Source organism: Bombus pyrosoma, linkage group LG12 (genome assembly GCF_014825855.1).
Source record: "Bombus pyrosoma isolate SC7728 linkage group LG12, ASM1482585v1, whole genome shotgun sequence".
In the NCBI taxonomy this organism is placed as follows: domain Eukaryota; kingdom Metazoa; phylum Arthropoda; class Insecta; order Hymenoptera; family Apidae; genus Bombus; species Bombus pyrosoma.
In genome coordinates, this window is record NC_057781.1 from 9043457 (window position 1) to 9061226 (window position 17770).

General features: G+C 42.1%; 4 protein-coding genes across 7 annotated transcripts; 1 reads left to right on the forward strand and 3 right to left on the reverse strand.

Annotated features, from left to right (window-relative positions):
* Nucleotides 1–2483: 2483 nt before the first annotated feature.
* On the reverse strand, nt 2484–3755 carry LOC122573330. Its single transcript, XM_043739520.1, has 3 exons — nt 3612–3755; nt 3268–3480; nt 2484–2945 (listed from the first exon to the last, which is right to left on the reverse strand). Exons 1-3 carry the CDS (start codon nt 3753–3755, stop codon nt 2484–2486), a joined length of 819 nt encoding a protein of 272 aa, XP_043595455.1.
* Nucleotides 3756–4086: 331 nt separating this feature from the next.
* On the forward strand, nt 4087–5385 carry LOC122573727. The gene is made up of 3 exons (XM_043740487.1): nt 4087–4595; nt 4663–4800; nt 4955–5385. The coding sequence occupies exons 1-3, from the start codon at nt 4098–4100 to the stop codon at nt 5255–5257; spliced, it is 939 nt and encodes a 312-aa protein (XP_043596422.1). The 5' UTR covers nt 4087–4097; the 3' UTR covers nt 5258–5385.
* Nucleotides 5386–5535: 150 nt separating this feature from the next.
* LOC122573329 (venom carboxylesterase-6-like) lies at nt 5536–13701 on the reverse strand. The gene is made up of 9 exons (XM_043739519.1): nt 13388–13701; nt 12710–12989; nt 11587–11882; nt 11311–11510; nt 10357–10553; nt 8028–8193; nt 7713–7903; nt 6357–6643; nt 5536–6244 (listed from the first exon to the last, which is right to left on the reverse strand). Exons 2-9 carry the CDS (start codon nt 12911–12913, stop codon nt 6046–6048), a joined length of 1740 nt encoding a protein of 579 aa, XP_043595454.1. The 5' UTR covers nt 12914–12989; nt 13388–13701; the 3' UTR covers nt 5536–6045.
* A 453-nt stretch (nt 13702–14154) lies between these two features.
* LOC122573328 (coatomer subunit gamma) lies at nt 14155–17743 on the reverse strand. Of its 4 annotated transcripts, XM_043739516.1 has the most exons (7): nt 17590–17718; nt 17427–17499; nt 16209–17313; nt 15555–16134; nt 15163–15479; nt 14890–15088; nt 14155–14746 (listed from the first exon to the last, which is right to left on the reverse strand). In XM_043739516.1, the coding sequence occupies exons 1-7, from the start codon at nt 17590–17592 to the stop codon at nt 14360–14362; spliced, it is 2664 nt and encodes an 887-aa protein (XP_043595451.1). In that variant the 5' UTR covers nt 17593–17718; the 3' UTR covers nt 14155–14359. The 4 variants fall into 4 exon arrangements, with proteins under 4 accessions (XP_043595451.1, XP_043595452.1, XP_043595453.1 ...); XM_043739517.1 differs by lacking the exon at nt 17427–17499 and having other exon boundaries at nt 17590–17742; XM_043739518.1 differs by lacking the exon at nt 17590–17718 and having other exon boundaries at nt 17427–17583.
* Nucleotides 17744–17770: the final 27 nt, after the last annotated feature.

The window sequence follows — 17770 nt, forward strand, 5'->3', positions numbered from 1 at the left end:
GTGTTCTTTCCTCGAGCTTAAACGTCACATTCTCTTTGGAATGTTTTACCAAATCGAGTAGAACGTCCTTCGACTCATCTTTGTTCTCGCGTAATTGTTTTTCTACGATACGTCATAAATTTTCTGGCGATTAAATTCCTGGGAAAAAATTAAATCGGATATCCGACAGGCGCGCCGTCTGCTGGGAAAAACATTCCGAGATATTTGCAGGTAATTTAGTGGGAAAAATTCAAAAGAGATTAATCGCGTGGCAAAAGAAAATGGCGGTAAGGAAAGCGCGATTCGCAAACTTCGCGAACTGCAGATGGCGCCACTGAATGGGACGAGGAAATACCAACAACGAAATTCGCAATTGCACGTTTCGCACGATTACTTGACAAATATACCGATATATATCAGGTTTCACGGCGCGTATTTAATTTTACGTCGCGTACGGACGAAAAAACCGATGCTATTCGATTAATACAATTTCTCGTACGACGATATACAATTTTCGTTACATCAAGTTTACGTCCACTTGCTATTTGTCGATCCTATTTTTCTAAATTGTCCTTTAGGTTTCTAACGATATTATATTTACGTTGTTATGCGTTAAACTGATTTATCGTGTTATAAATTTTCCACGACTGGTCTGGAACGAAGAAAAGATTCATCGAAAATTTTGTCCGATAGATCCAGTTACAATTTCGTTCGAGATAAAGCAAGATTATAACGTTACCGATAAGAAAACACTGTAAAAGTGGGTGATAATAGTAAATCGAATCTTCGTATTACGTAAGCGACCTGCTACAAAATATTCGTATAATAGCGAAAAATAGTTAGATAAGCCTGTCTGAAAATAGGAAGATAAATATTTCGTCAGAAACCGGATCGTTTATTTCGTGATTTCGCTAAAAACCATATTCCTCCCTTTTCTATTCGTAATTCCTTTAAAAAAATCGCAATTTTTTTCTTTCCTTTAATACTAGAAACGGGCTAAGGCGACGATCCGTAACAACCAACGCATATATTTCGAAAATACCACAAATTTTCTGTCCACCGGTATTTCATTTCATAGAAGGCCGAAAGACGTTGAATACGTCGACGATCGAGTCAAAATTCGAACAGATACAATTGTAAAGCTATGCGTGAAAAGTTGTAAAATAATGTAAGCGTGGAGCGCGAAAAGCGAGAGGGAAGACGACGATGGAACTTTGAATTTCCTTCTAACCGATCGAAATTTATTTACGAAAGTTTTATCGTACGGTTCGGCTAAAGATCCTGCTAAACAGGATGGTTGAACGAAATATTACGATTTTTAACGATGATTTGCAAACGTAGAAAATTACTGGCGACACAGGCGCGACGATCGTAGTTTGGACTTGGAATCGCCGTCAAACGCAGCTTCGCTGTTCTCGCAAATTTTGATTACGAACAGAATTGATCGAACGTTAGGAAAGATATCGTGGAAAATATTCTGGAAAGCCGAGAATTTTCATCTTGTCCCTTTGGTCCTTTGATTTACAAAATGGCGCGGCTTTGCCTGGGCGGCATTATGGTTTCCCCATCCTATAGGGTGAAACTCCATTCCACAAAGCTACCCTTCACGTGGGGTGAACTCTCGATCCCTGGCATACTGAATTCGAAACTAACGCAAGGGAGGGGATAAAGGGAGGAAGGGTGTCCAAAAGGCACTCCCGGGAAATTCCCGGAAAATGGTGTCGGTGCAGCTGGGTTCGCTGGCAGCGCCATCTCGGAATCCTTGTTCATAGTCGTTTAATGAAAACGAACATTGATCGTTGGTAATGTAGGTTTCCTACTTCGAGAACGTAAATCTCGTATTTGTTCAATAACCGAACATCGCGTTTTAGTTCACGAGGTTACAGTCGTGATCGTCGAAATTCTTTCTTTCCTTTCCTTTTTTTTTAATTTAGAGGTAGTTTACGATCGATTCTCATTGAGAATTGTGAGTCAACTTTTCTGGCGTGATACTATGTCGTGTTTGATAATTATTTATCGCGTGTTTGGTTCTAGTTGAATCTAGTGCTTAAATCTAAAGGGTAATGTCTTTTTAGCCCGATCCGACGCGTCAAGAAATCGAGTAACTTGTGGATTTCGGTGGTTGTTAACTCTTATGTTATATCTATTACTCAACTTGGATATTTCTTCTTTGACCGTGGGTATCTTGAGGCCGCGATGTATTGTTTCGTTGGTAACATACCAAGGTGCATCCTAGAGTTTTCGATCGGAATCGTTGAAGAATTTCTATGTTGGAATTATTTGCTGTTCCCCATAGATGATCGTCGAAATGGAAACGAAATTTGGCCGGAAAATTAGGAACAAAACATGGCTACGAAATACAAACGAAATAATCTCCTTTACATTTTCCCACTGAAACAACGTTTTTTTTTTTTTTTTTTGCAAACGAACGTCTATTCTTAATCGTTTATACGTACACGCGTCTACTTTTACGTTAGAATTTTGCTTCTGCGAGTAATATAATTCTACTTGCAGCCAAGCGAGTTTATTTGTTCGAACGTTGTATCGACGGACGATACCTCATCTTCTTTCGAATCCTGCGATTCTTCTTCCGGCGCTATCAACTTGCCCATCATAGCGGCCGAGTAATTTCCCCTTCCTGGATCGTCGAAGACGATTCGATCGTTGAGAATCCATAAACTGTAACGGATCTCGGAAAGAAGTTCGAAGCCCATGCTGCGCGCCCATGCTTGACTGGCGCCGCACGTGAAAAGGCCACCGATCGCTCGTATTCTCAAAGACACCGCAACTTGCACGCAAGCGTTCAGCAACGCGATCTCCACGCCTTTCTCTCGATAAGACGGATGCACACAGAGAACGTACACGCAATAATACTCCTGCTGTCCGAACGTTTTGTGCGCATTCGTTTGCTTGATCAACGTATTCAGCAGATGCATGATCTTGCGCAGACTCTCTCCTTGCAGGATCTACGCGATGGAAACGCATCCCCGTTAGAATCCTTAGACTAATATTTTCTTTTTTTTTTTTTTTTTTTTCGAATATAATACAATCACGCGGAATCTTTAGCACGAATTTCCGAGTTTTGCAAAATTTCTTTCGCTCTTTCGACAATTTCTGCGGCCACGCGTTGCGTTTCATCGCGACGATCCACTGGTTAATCGCGGCGTGGCACTCGTTAAAAACGCGTCAAGTAAGAGGATTCGTTCTCGAGGTTTTTGCCCCGTCGAAGCTTCGCTGGAAGGCAATCGCCAACGCGTCCGCCTTTCGCGGCGCAAATCGCCATCGTACCTGCGCACGATGGTAAGTGTCGGTTTTCTCAGGGTCGCTGTTAATTCGCGCGACAACCGTTCCAACCACACGGCCAGATTTCATACTGGTAGCGATCAGGCTTGTCGTGTCCTTCATCCACGTTCTTACGAGCTCCAGGTAACCGTTCACCGACGTTTCATCTTGGAGCAACGAGGACGCCTTGCACATAGGCTCGTCGCGAAAGAAGTGGCGCTGTGGAAATCAGACGACGCTACAACCTCTCACACCAGACACTTACAGCCGGATACGAAGGTGGTAAAAAAAGGTCGCGCGACGAGTCTGCGCGGCTTCGTACGCTGCATGATTTCGTTTCGTAGCTAAACTTTGATCAGACGCAAAGCTTCGTCGTACTGCGACTCCTTCAAGTCCAATATTCTACATTCGGCCGACGAGCGCCATTCGAGGGGAGCTTTCATCCGAGTCTCCACTCCCAACGCGAATTCGTCTTTTTCCTCGATCGCGTCCATTTCCGACCGATCCGGGTGACCGATATCCTGGAGATTCGCTGTACGACAAGTGCCTCAAGTTAACTTAAACTCGCATTTCGTAGAAGAAAAGAAACGAAAGTTGTATAACACGTTAATATAGAAATACCGAATGTGTCTACGAACGAGTACGTCGAGCCGAGAGGATTCGATAAGAGAACAACTTCAAAGTTGAGAATCGTCGGCAAGTTTGAAAGCAGCGTTAGGTGAAATTCGTGCGTGTGAAACGGTTGAAAATTTCCAATTGAAATTCCTTTATCAGATATATCGGAGGAACCGGGAGATATACGAAATATCAAGCGCGTTAATTCAGTTTGTCGTAATATGTTCGCCAAGAGACAAAGTACGAGGGACAATTCGATCGAGTCTCGCAAGCGGAGCTCGATCAAGGAAAGCGACTTCTTCTCGCTGAATCTTCGTATGCTGGCGATCAGAAAGTTACAAGAGAAGGACGATCTGCACACGGTGGACGCGTCTATGGTGTGGCAGAGACTATCGGCGGGCTATCGGATCGTTGACCTTCGGTTAAACAGATTCATGCAAACGCTCCACTTTGTACTAGTACATCGCCGCCCGAAGTACAGTTTATTACGCTTAAAAGATATCCGTAAATTTCGAAGCAAATCTCTACTCGATCGCCCCGATCACCCTATGCGTCATACGCTCGTTGCTCTAAATGGAAATAAATTTCCTTTTCCCTCGTGCACCTTAAAACACCGATATTTCAAAGAAATTGCACGAATACGGCGAATGCTTCGGATTAGACCGAATCAGATTGGAATTACGCGTGTTTCAGACCTATTTCTGTCGAACGGAACCGCTGTTTAAGGCCGTCGGTTTGTCCGACGACGCCGTCTCCATAAAAATGTTCATGAACGGGGTGTTCAAGCATATGGAAAATATGATTAGCTTCTGCGCAGTTAAAGAGGGAACCAACGATCTCGTAGGTGTACTTGTCGCCTCGATGTTCGAGAAATCTCAATGGTACATTAAGAAGGAACTGTACAGCATCGTGAAACATGTCTTAGTAAGCATAGAAATCGTCGAATTAACATCGCGTTTCAGCAAACCTACGAAGATCGTCGATTTAACATTTACCGAATTGAACGTTCAACTGTTATGATTTACCATGTCTTTTTTCCTCGTAGAAAACGTAGCGATAAATAGTTTTCCGTTTGTAGCAAGGAGAGACGTTGCGTCAGGTAATGACGTTGAAAAACTACGTCACTGGCAAGGCTCAGAGGCACGAAATGATGAACGTGGGCGGACTCGTATGGATCGACATCCTCTGTGTAAAACCCGAGCATCAGAATAATGGCATCGGCACCGCGTTGGTACGTTCTTGCATGGCTCGAGCGAGTTACCTCGAGACCGTTTGCGCCGGACAATTCACTTGCGGAGCTGCCCAAACCATCGGTACGTTTCGTTTCGTCCGCCGTTTCGCGACGACGACGACCAAGCGGTTCGCGTCGTCTTTCAGATAACGCGTCAACGCGATCCGATCCTTTCAGCCAGGAGGTTAAATTTCCAAACGCTCTATGAAATACCGTACGAACATTTGCACAAGGAGAAGAGCAAATTCAAGGTTTTCGGACACTGTCATCCGGAAAATTATTCCATAGCCTGTATGGCTGTTCGAGTGTCACGACCAAAGTTGCAATTACCAATGGCGCCTAGTCCCGCGTACGAGGAGAACCGAGAGAACGATCGAGCCAAGGCCAACAAGAAGCGAAAGAAAGCGAAAAAGAAAGAGTAGGACATATACCGCAACACGTTCAGTGTATTTTTCCTTCAAACTCTCGCCGTTTACTTTTCTCGTCGTTTCACTCCGCTGAAAATCTTCTTACTCGAACGCAATTATACTTATTCTCTAAAATGGAAAACACTGGAGATAGAACGTCGATAGACGAAACGTCGTAGCGCAGATGCAACATACTCGCAGAGTTACGTATTAAAAAATTGTATAACCATAGCAAACCGAAATCTTTCCATGATACCATACTTTTTATCAGACCACGTACGTATACTTTTTTGTTCAACCACGAATATTAAAAGCATATATTATACGCAAAATCGTTCGCTGTATGCTGAAACAAGATCGTTCCCGATGTCAACCTTCGACAATTTAGCGTGACTCCGATGGAAACGCGATCGTGCGATACGATCGTGCCCGTGATTGTTGAAAGTACTCGAGAACAGAGATACAATTTACGTTGTACTGCATCCGGCGGGCGTTCAATTTTACGATTCTCCGAGACACGCGCGAACTTTTTTACAATTCGTCCTTCCATTGACGCTGGGTGACAAAATCCGCTCGTACTGGTAAAGTTTGCCAGAAGTCTATTCTCTCCTGCAGAAGATTCTCCGACATCCGAATGTCGTCTTGTCCTATGTGAAGATACTCGAGATTCTGCGTTCTAACCGGTTTCCATTTGATCGGTATCTTCTCCGACACTTCCGGCGTAGGATTGCTACAATATTAATTAGTCTCTCAGCGCTCGATATCGTCGCATCTTTCGAATAACGATCTAACGGATAACCGACAAATTATCTTTATCGCGCGATCGTATCGGAAATACTTACCCGGAGTTTGCAAAGTTGTACCAAAGGCTGGTGAGAACGTCCACCATATCCAGGTCCTTCTCGCTCAGCGGTATATCCCTGAATAATTGTTCTCCGACAGGAAACAGGTACTGAAGTTCGTCCGCGTGCGATACTCCGTAATTACTGTTAATATCGCCGAATATTCTGCTGAACGACGCGCTTCCTCTGTACGACAGATAGTAATAATACACGGGAGAAGACTGCTTCTCCAGATAGTTGCGCACCGAAGTGCGAGCCGCCTGAGTGAACCAAGCGTCGCTGAACATCTGCGAAATATTCGAACGATTACGACGAGCAAGATAACGGGAGGACCAAAGAACAGAGAAAAGATACTAAACAAGACTGGAGAAGGAATAACAGAGCTAAAAACAATAATAGAGAAGAGGAGGGCGATAGAAGACGGGGAGGAACGACGATAAGGAAGCACAGCAAGCAGGCAAAAGCTTAAAAATTGCCATAGTTTTAGAGACAGAATAATTAAGGGAGTGCAATATAACAGAGTGGATAAGAGGGCAGGTAGATGTATAAGAAGCGAAATAGGTAAACGAGATGTAAAACCGAAAGCTCGTCGAAAGCCGAAAGGCACGGACCAAGCAATAATAAATAAATAAATAAATAATAATTACGACGAGCAAGAGCGATTTATCGCTTGGCCCGTTATCGCTCCCCGAAATTAATCGTAGGAAATTACAAATTAGATTTGCTAAATCTATCTCTTCGTACCGCGACGTATCCGGTGGCCTTCGTCGCGGCAATAAAAATTCGCTGCAACGTAGCTGCATACGTCGATGATTTCGGAGCAGCGAATATATCAAAAGACGAGCTAATTGCCAAGATTCGTGGAAAAATAACAACTTCGATAGAGCTGGCGAATAACGTTACAGAACATCAGTCGCCGAATTCTGAACAACTTTTTGTGCTTTATACAAAGTTGAAGATTAGACGTTGCATCTGGTCTGTGCGTGCACGCGCGTGTGTCAAAATTGTAGGTGCGTCGATGTAGTCGTATCGTTATCGGCAAGTGGTTACGCAAGTCACTACCTACTTATTCGCATTTGACATTGAACGACTGGAATTTTTATCGCCTTTTTCATAATTTATACAGATGCAAATATTTAAAACAACGTTGTCAAAATTCACGAGCACACAACACGTTGACAGCTTCGCACGGCCGCTATGATATCCAACACGTTGGTTCTCGTGTAACTTTGAAAGTAAAATCGACCGCTCGTTATACGTCTAGGAAAAAATTGTTCAGAACGACAACGTATTTGTTCGACAAATTCGTCGCAAATTCTACTTTATCCGAATGCGTAAGTTTCGCGGCGAACTCACGTTGATCAGCTGGAATCGCGTGGAATTGTCAATGGCAGCCTGGCCGAAGTAGAACTTGCGAATTTCGGCGGCCACGCGTTTCTCTTCGCTTTTGCGACACGTTTCGTCGAATACTAACGTTATCGAGGCGAGATCCAAGAAATTTTTGTTCAGCTTCTTAACCAATTCTCCGTTGTTTCGTCCGTACAATCCTAATGAAAAAAAAAAGAGAGAAAAGAAAAATAATATCGGTCGTAAAGTTTCACGAAGGGAAATAACGTTAAGAATCTAACGTGGAACGAGAGAAAACGAGTCGTGCGCTTAACCCGAAAATACCTGGTGCTAGGAGCGATCCTTCCTCGGACATAATTCCTGTCATCCACGGAATGTCCGACAAGCGGCCGTTCCTCGACATAACTACGGGATCTTCCGTTATGAATGCACCAGGGTGAACAGGTTCGATCACAGGTTTGAAGGGTATCGCCGGACAGTAAGCAAACTCCTAACAGAGAAAAAGAAACAGTCGACTTTTACAATGTCCGTGTATCGATTCCCAAAATTCGGTTTCCAAAATTTTCTTTCTTTTCTAACGTTACTCTAGATTTCGTGACACGGATACTATACATAGATTTCGTTAGATTCTCCATGTACAGCGCGATAACTCGAGCGAAGCTGCAGAAACGCCGCCTATCCTTTGATTTCCATGATTTATGGGTACATCGTAGAATATTTGAAACTTTCTTCTCTATATTTTCTTATACGCAACCGGTGGATTCGTTTGGTTTGCGAGATACGCGCGAAAACCTTGCCGCGCTATGCATCGAATTCTACTTATATTGGGTTGGCAACTAAGCGATTATGAGTCAATACCACCTAATGAAAAAATCTGTAATCGCTTAGTTGGCGATTCAATAGATGCGAGCGTGCGTCGGTATCGGCTGCCGGCCGTTTATCTTCTGTTTACGAGCAACGCTTGCGTGAAGTAATAACGAATTAATCAGAAATATAATAAAACGATCGATCGATACTATTTTACGAAATAGAGCGCTGTTATCTCACACAAGCCGCCTCGCCGCGTCCGGATCGAAAAACCTGAAAAATCCATGATATTCGCTTTCGTTCCTGTTATAAGTTACGACACGCGTTTGTTGCAGCCTGGCGTACACACGCCGTGCACAGGGTCTTTAAGCTCGCCCGCGGCTTTCGTTTATAAACAGCGAAGATAAGCGGCCGCCAACCAATACTGACGCATCCGCTGTCGTAAAAGTACACTGTGTGATATCTCCAGTTTTTTGCCAATATCTTGAAAATTAAACGAAATCTACCGCTTTACATAGAGCACGGAGCGATTCAGAATGTTAATTTCTAGAACGTAGGAAAAGATCAGGGACAACGGACGGAACGGAGTCCATCGAAGTTTCAAGCAAAACTCGAGCGTTGTTGGAATCTCTGAAAAACCCGTTTAGACGTTTCCTCAAGGTAGAAACTTGCTTCTCACTTCCGAGAAAATAAAACAACGCAATGAATTTGTCGCTTCGTTCCGAATCGACTTTCTCTTCCTGTCGTGTCGTAGCGTATTTCCTCATTTCCCGACTTATATTTTATATTTTTATATTTTTTCCATCCAAGTTTTCTCGCTACCTTTCGTATTTACTCGACGCGAATAAACGTATCGACTAAGAATTTACATCGGACATTGATTTTCGTTGCTATTCTGAAATGTAGACGCGAGTATTTACCGGGCACGTATGATACGTTCGCAAAGGATCTGGTTTTCCAGAAGTTAGAACTGTCGCGTTAAATATTTAATACGTGCGAAGGACGTACGTTTCTTTTCTATCTCGCGGCATATTTCTCAATTTCCCGACGCAACCAGTTTTCGTCGTGTTGCTCCATTTCGTAACTGATTTACATCGATAACGACGAAAACAAATTTCAAATGGAAAAACTCGTTCGAGACTTGCAAACATGAAACACAACTGTATCGAGGAGATTGATTTGCGGCGCATAAACATCTAGCTGGAAATACAGTAGCGCGATGTATCGTATCACAAAGGTATACGCTATGAAATCACACGGTTGCCTTTTTACCTTGTTTCACTTAACGAACTGTAAATATTAGTTGCGTGAATAACGTAAACTTATATAATAGAAGTCGATCTACGAACATGTTTCTCTTTGTATAGAATTATAAACGCTCAGTGTTAAATTCTAGCGTTTAGACTTCGTTTCTCGCGGCATAGTCTCGTTAATCGTAGAAAAAAAGTGATTTGTCACGAAACGTATTCTATAATTTATGAAATTATATATCAGACGTATTTCTCTCTGTTGTTTTCTTCATCTTATGACGCTTATGACATATTACGACTCTTATAACTTACGATCGTCGAAGCGATCTTCGCTATATCGAACGATTTCCAGTTTTACTACTTTCTTAAAGGTCAATAGTAAATCTTAAATCGTTTCCAATATTTCAAATTTGCGTAATCCTGCTTTCATAATTTTACGATTCTATGTTGCTATGGAACCATATCGTCGAATACATCACGTACTTTACCGGTTATACGCATCTAAAATTAACGAACATAGTCGTATGACCTTCGTTTCTCTCCTCCTAGAAGAACGGAATCTCCTAAAGCAGCGAGGAACAAGATATTTCACTTACTTGAAAAGATCGATCTGTCGCAATAAGTTCGATGGCATCTTTTGTACGCAGGCAATCGACGAGCTGCTTCGAGTCTTTGGAAGGGCAAGCCAGAAGTTGGGCCACCTTCGCGGCTTTCTGTCTCGCCGAACCGGGTTTTGCCACGGCCCAACGACAATCGCCGGTACCGCTTTGCGAGATAACACGATGGAAAAGTCCTGTTTCGTACAAATGTTATACATATATATATATATATGTATGTTTTGCCTAAGTATCGATAATGCCTTTTACGAACAAATGAAATTACGTAATTTTCATTGTTAACCGAGAACGTGACGTTGAATGAATAATAGGATTATTTTACAGCGTGTAAATAATCTGGTATCTTTTTCTATCGATTCTCTGTCCTTGAGCGTTGTTCTTACGCTATCTGTTTTTCCCTATAAAGTAATTTGATATTCAAGATGATACATGCATGGGAATTTTGACTTTTAATTACGCACGATCGCCGTTACTTTTCTTATGAAACTTCGTACTCGATACTCGTTTAAACGAGAGAATTATGAACAACGCCCCAGAGATTACGAAGCGCGCAAACGCTCAGAGCTAGGAACGCCTTACACGTGTTACTTCTTTTCAGCTTGTCGTGTGTCGTTCGTTACGCAATTTCGGAACTTGTCGAGAGTTTTACTACTGTCGCGTGGTAATGGTACGTTTCAAACGTTCGTTGCCTCTACGTAGCCTAACTCGAAACTTGCGATAGGATACGGTAGTACCCCGCACTTGCAGTTCTTCTTTTCTTACCGGTTTCATCCGTACATCTTACGGTTTATCGAAGGTCGATATGATCTTTCTCGGAATTAAAATGTACGTGACCGGTAAATTCGTGAAAGGGCGAATGTATCGAATTCGAAATCTACATATACTCGAGGCAATAATACTACAGGCAAGGCAGAGTGAAGGACGTAGGCTCACCTTTCGACGAATTGCTCATCATGTGATAATGGGCGCTTACACCACCCGCGCTTTCTCCGAAAATAGTCACGCGATTTGGATCACCACCAAAGGCGGCTATATTCTCGTGTACCCAACGAATAGACATTGTCTGATCCTTTAATCCGTTATTTCCAGGACATACTAGATCCTCCGTGCTCAAGAATCCTATTGGCCCGAGTCTATCGTACATATTCGTAAATTTAACGAACGTTAATAAACACGTTGGCATCGTTCAACATCGATAAATCGATTCACCTGTAGTTCACGGTGACGAGAATCACATCGTGATCCAACAAGAATTTAGGATGATAATAGTCAGAATGACCGGCGCCGCAGACCCATCCGCCACCATGCAGCCAAATCATAACCGGATATCCTCCCTTTAATTTGTCTTCCTCAGTGGGCACTTTCGGCGTGTAGACATTCAGATAAAGACAATCCTCGACACCGACGATCTCATCGTCGTAGGTGAAGATATTTCTTTGAATACATATGTTGGCATCGTCTTTAGCCGATCGTATTCCGTCCCAGGCAGCTGCCGGTTTCGGAGCCTGCAAACCGAACAAACGCACGTTCTTGTTCACTCTACGCTACCTCTAGCTATTATAATTATCCTTCTTTACTACGACAGATGAACAAATTCTCAACTTATCGAGCTTCATTATCGTTGGCAACGTCTATTGATAGTTTAACGGTAGCGTATCTACGAGTATAACAATAGAAGTTCTTTTTTAAATAAATTATGACATAAACCTTAACCGTTTCAGGCGTGACGTAAACCTGTGAATTTGATCTGCATAAATAAATACTGAACTAAAGTAAAGCTCAGAAAGTTCGTAAAAACTAACGGAAATTGTTTATTTAAATTAAATTGCCTACTTAAATGTATAATCGCAAGATTAGATATACGAATAAAAATAGGTTTGTAGTTTAAAGTTTGTAGTTTTTGTACCAAAAAAAATCTATTCGTTCGATATCTTTGCTAGACACGTTAGATTCTAATTTCGAGAATTCTTTGATTTTCCGTTCCAACACTTGGCTCTGACGAGCAGATCTCGCATCGTTATTTATTCCAGACACGTTTCATCGAATTGTACTATCAGGAAAGATATCGCGGTATTAGGAAATCCTTTATATAATTCGATGGTACGTGCGATGGTACATGTACCGGGAAAATCTTTTCAAGTTTATGATTAATTTATGGATTCGCGTTAAGAGGTAAAGCATAAGATACTAAAACGTGTAGCACGATTTTCTACAATATGTGGTTCTTCTAATCGAAAAACCGTAAATTCGCTAACAAGACTCTTAAACAAGATTCAAGATCACGGTGGGAAAATCTAACGGGAAGTTTCGCCATTAGAGATATCGCACTTACCTCAAATCTGAGTTCTTCAACAGGTGGAAGCGCATACGGTATGCCCCGAAATCCGGCGAATTCCCTGCCCTTCCTTGTTCTCATGAACAGACCCGACAACGTGCCATTCTTTATTTTTACCAGCGGTGCGTTGGCTGCGGTAAACTCGAACAAGCAAACGCACACCAAACAGAATTTCAACAGACTTCTCAGGTACCTCGTCATCTCAAAATTGACCGAAAGAGTCGTCCGAACACTGTGTGTGCTACTGTTTTCGTATCAGACTCTTCCTATCGGTGTGCTACAAAAAAAAAGAAAAAAAAAAAGAAGAAGAAGAGGAAAGTAGAAGCGATTACGAGTCAGCGATTACACGTATAGATGATAATAAGCGTGATGAATATAATGACTTCTGTAATAGTCGGCAATTTTTATTTCTAATTATACCCTGGAAAATACCGAATCAAATGTACCAAAAGCAACTATCCCATGGATACAGTCGCTACGAGAAGGCCGCTCGATTAATCTAATTAATGATTAACGATACGATGGATGGCTAATGACTCGAGATAATTGGCGCGAGGCAAATATGCCGAACGAATCGCTCTATTATTAGTCGAACAGATTTCTTACTAAATGAGTCACGTTGTTCCTTTATTTCGAAAATGCTTCTAAATACTGGACAAAAAATTGTATACGTACGATCGTAAATAGGCGACTTTTCCGTTCGTTGTGTAAGTAACGGAATAAATTTTAAATGCGGTTAGGAGTGAAACGCGTGTACGATTCACGAAGGCAAAATTACGACTGTTTCAGGTGAGAGTCGTTCCTCTGCTCGTTACTTCGATCATGTTGGGACGCACTCTTCAACACTCACACGACCACACGTATCTTAGTCATTACAGATGTTTCCGGTTGTTCCACTGGAATTGTTAATAGTTGTTTCTTCAACATTTACAGTTACTCGGCGGTACGACTTTTTTGTTAAGATGCAGTACTAACATCGGAGGTAATGTATACGGAGGACTATCTACAAAACCATAACGTGAAAACGATAAACGGTATGGCACAGAGACAAGAGAACGCCTCCCCTCCTTTATGCGTTGCATAACATTTACACACAATATCTGTGTTTATTTGCAAGATTGCATCGGGTCTATCAAAAGTAACAATAAATATATTCAAATTGTTCATTGTATTTTCCTTTTTAATTACTAGTTGCATCTTCTTCAAAGTTAATTATCCGCTTTCGTTAAGGTTTACTGTACGTAACTGTACGTACAAGGAAAAGATGGTCGACAAAAATTCTAAAGAAACAAGAGGCTACAAATTGTACTATCAACTACTTAAATACCGTTATTATATTATATTATTATATTATATTATATTATTAACGACGATAGTAGATCTAAATATAACGCAGCTAAAGAAGCGTTGCATATTAACATCGAATAAAAATCGTAAGGACGTTATTTATAGAATCGTTTTATAATTGTATGTACAAAGTATTACATAGAAATAGGGATTTAACAATAGTCCCATTTTGTAACATGTTTGCTTATAGCATTGTATTTTTAATATTAAAAATAAAAAGTTTCTAGTACAGGACACCGACTTCTACGGGACTAATCTATCGATACGTGATACGCGTATAATAGATCTAATGGCAATAGTTTATCCTACAGAAGAAATAATTAACTCGGCAACGTCTGCGTCTTGACACAGTACGCTAAGTTGCATTGTTACTTGACTGTCCGATATCGCTAATCTTGCTCGCGCAAGGACTTCTTTCCCTCCTCTGAAGACGCCGCTCAATAGTAAATTATGCGTGGCAGCACCAGATTGTACTCGATTGGTTCGCTCCACGGCATCCAAGCCCAAAAATCCTGTGAGACTTTGAATCGCTCCTTCCAAACTGTTCACCGATGAGCCTAAAGCAAACGTTTCTTCCAGCTTGGTGAATCCTCCGGCAGCCGCTGCTTCCCACGCAGCACCGAAATCTAATCCTCTGTTTCCGATTCCGCGAACTTGATCGGCCAACGTCACCTCCAAATCCTCTAACTGGAAATCGCAATTGTTTTTCTTTAATAAACAAGCGCCAAACTTATCGTACAAAGAGCAAATCAAATTTAATACAACGTTAATAAGAATGCCGTTGGTTTTGCCGTATTAATTGTAATTATAGACAAGGAGAAACTGCGCACCATGTATTCGTCGTTGTATCCTTGATCGGCATCTGGAACACCCGTCGCAGGGTCGCAATCGCGAGCTACGAATCGCAGGGTTGTAGGAATAGTAGCAACACTGGCATAAATGTCTTCTGGGTATTTTAATACTGTATATGTTGTACCAAGCTCGTTGTAAGGTAGACGAGGGCATGGAACCTCGGTCACGATCGTATAGCTAAAAAGCAGAGAAAATATCGTCTTTCGGAAGATGAGATATCTTAAAAAAAGAATATACTCTAATATAATTACCCTTCAGGTGCTTCGACAGCTACTCTCACATCCTCGAGTAATTGATCGGAAAGAGTATTTACACAATCGAATTGCAAAATAAGGAATTCCGTGAACGTGTGCTTAACGCACTTAACGTTATATTCCGTTTCCGACTCTGTTAATTCAGAGACGGGCGAAGACTTAAGCAAGGAAGAATCACGAATAATGTTAGCCAAATGTGGTATTTGTGACAATTTTTCCATGAAGCTCTCCTCACGCGTTAATCGAGGCTGTTGTTTCACAGTAGTATGTAGTTCTACTTGTGTTGGTTCTTCGGCCGTTTGCGCTGGTGGAATCTGTAACGCGAACAATCGATCGATCAGACTAGAGAGCTTTTGAATTTCGGAAATTTCGAAGCTTGGATCAATTACCTGCGAGATGTCGAATGGTTCGTCCATCGATGTTTGCATATAATTTCGCAAAGCTCTTTCCAGACTGGGTACGGAGAGAAGAGGAGGCTGTACCAAAGGCAAAATACTTGGTTCGTTTTGTTCCTGTAGAATAGCGCAGTAATAAGCTGCACGATCGCGGACTTCGTCATCCGAATCCAATTGACAGCGGGACAGAAGAACTAGCACGTTTGGTAGTAACGGAGGACATGTTGCTGCAAAACGCGCTAACGCGGTAACTGCGGCTGCACGAACGCTGGCACTCTCCAGAATCACACGATTGTAAATGAAGCGAATATATCGAGATGGTTGTTTCGAAGTTGGCCCTTCCTGACCAAGTAAGTGAAGAATGCGAACGGCGAGCGAGTTATGCTCGCAATCTTCGATAAATTCGCAGAGGTGAGCTAAACCGGCTTCTTTCGCCTCGGCATTTACCTCCATAACAGCTATTATCGTGTCCGCAATTGCTGCTTTGTATTCGAGTCCTCCCTCGTCTCTTAGCATAGCAGAGAGAAAGTTCATCAAAACTGCATGTTTGCGAGGGAATTTTTGACATAGAGCTCTAGGATGAAAGAACTATGTAATATAACTTTTCTCCATACAAGTAAAACTAATTGAAAATAACTGTAATGTTACCTTATAGCTTGTACAACTACGACCTTAAATTCATCTGAAATTTCAGACACAAAGGTAGCAATTTGTTTCATCAATCGATCAACCGAACTTTCCGCTCCAGTTTTTAATAGGGTAGTAATTGCCAACGTAGCGATAGATCTGTTCGAATCGGTGATCAAGTTCTCCAAGTCTAAGTTGCACGCGGTAACCGCCGTTGGATGAGACATGGCAACTTTATTCAAGGTTCTGACAGCGGCGAATCTCAAAGCTGGTTTCTGAGATCCACAGAATAATTGGAGGACGCTAATAGCAGGCGTTATCTCCTTCGTGCAACTTCTTCCAAGATTGATCAAGGCATGCGCCGCTTCGTATACCACCATCTCCGACTTATGACGTAAACAAGATTCTATAAATCCCAATAGTTCTTCTCCTTTGTCGACTTCGTCTAGTAATTTACACGCCATTCTAATTAACATGCAGGCTGCGTAAGGGCTTTTTGGACTTGTTCTCATGAGCTTGGCGACTAACTTAATCACTGCATGTTTATCTGCTTTACGCGCCTGATACAAGACACCAAGGGCATGGTACTGAACCATCACGTTATTAGAATTTAGCGCTTCCTGAGCTTCGTTCGCCCATCTACGTGCTACGTCTCCAGAGACGTTGGTCAAGTGCAAAGAGGAAACTAAAGCAGCGCTGGAAACAGCAGGAGAACGATCTACTATAGCTTGTTTCATATAACGTTCGATAGCTGCTAGCATTCCACCGTCAGTGATGGTACATAACGCTCTTATCGCAGCAGCTCTGTACAAATCTTCTTTCCCGGTCATATCCTTGGTTAAGCTCGACGTAACTATAATCACATCTTCTGCCAGAGAACTCAGTTCCTTGATACCTAGATAGACCAACCTTCTCAGGACAACGTCCCTGGACTGAAATAGCTTGGTCATGGCAAAAAATGCCTCTGTCGCTTCCATCGTACCCAACTGTTCCCCCTGATTCAGTAGGTATAGGATTTTGGTTAGAATGTGCGCGCATTTTCTTGGATTAACCGGAGTGTCGTTGAAGGTACGAGCTTCCTGAAGAACGGTTGTCTTTTCTAGGTTTTGGAAAGGATTTCCCCCACCTATTAACACAAGAATCGCATAAGCAGGTGCACAGAAACGTTCGTCGTACGTGCATTACTTGTTCGAAAAGTACGTATAAACGTCTACTTCGAAAGAATAAAAATCAAGTTACGTGAAACAAAAGAATTCATCGAAGCAAAATTATCTTCCACGACGAGCAGTAGCCTAAATCTGTTTACAAGGAACTGTCACAAGAATAAGACCGATCCGTTTAATTTCGCATAGAAACTTAAACTTATAATAGTATGAGGGGAACGATGTTTATTTATGATTACCATCTTCTTCCTCCTTTTTATCGCGTTTAAAGGCGTTCATTTTGTAAAACCACTGTCAGGAAATTGGAAAATAGAAGACACGTCACCTCGGCTCTTTCACATGGGAACCATAAGAGTGACCTCCGCCATATTGTAACGGCGAGAACTCGAAGCCAGACGTGTACTTTAGACGTCGCAGTTA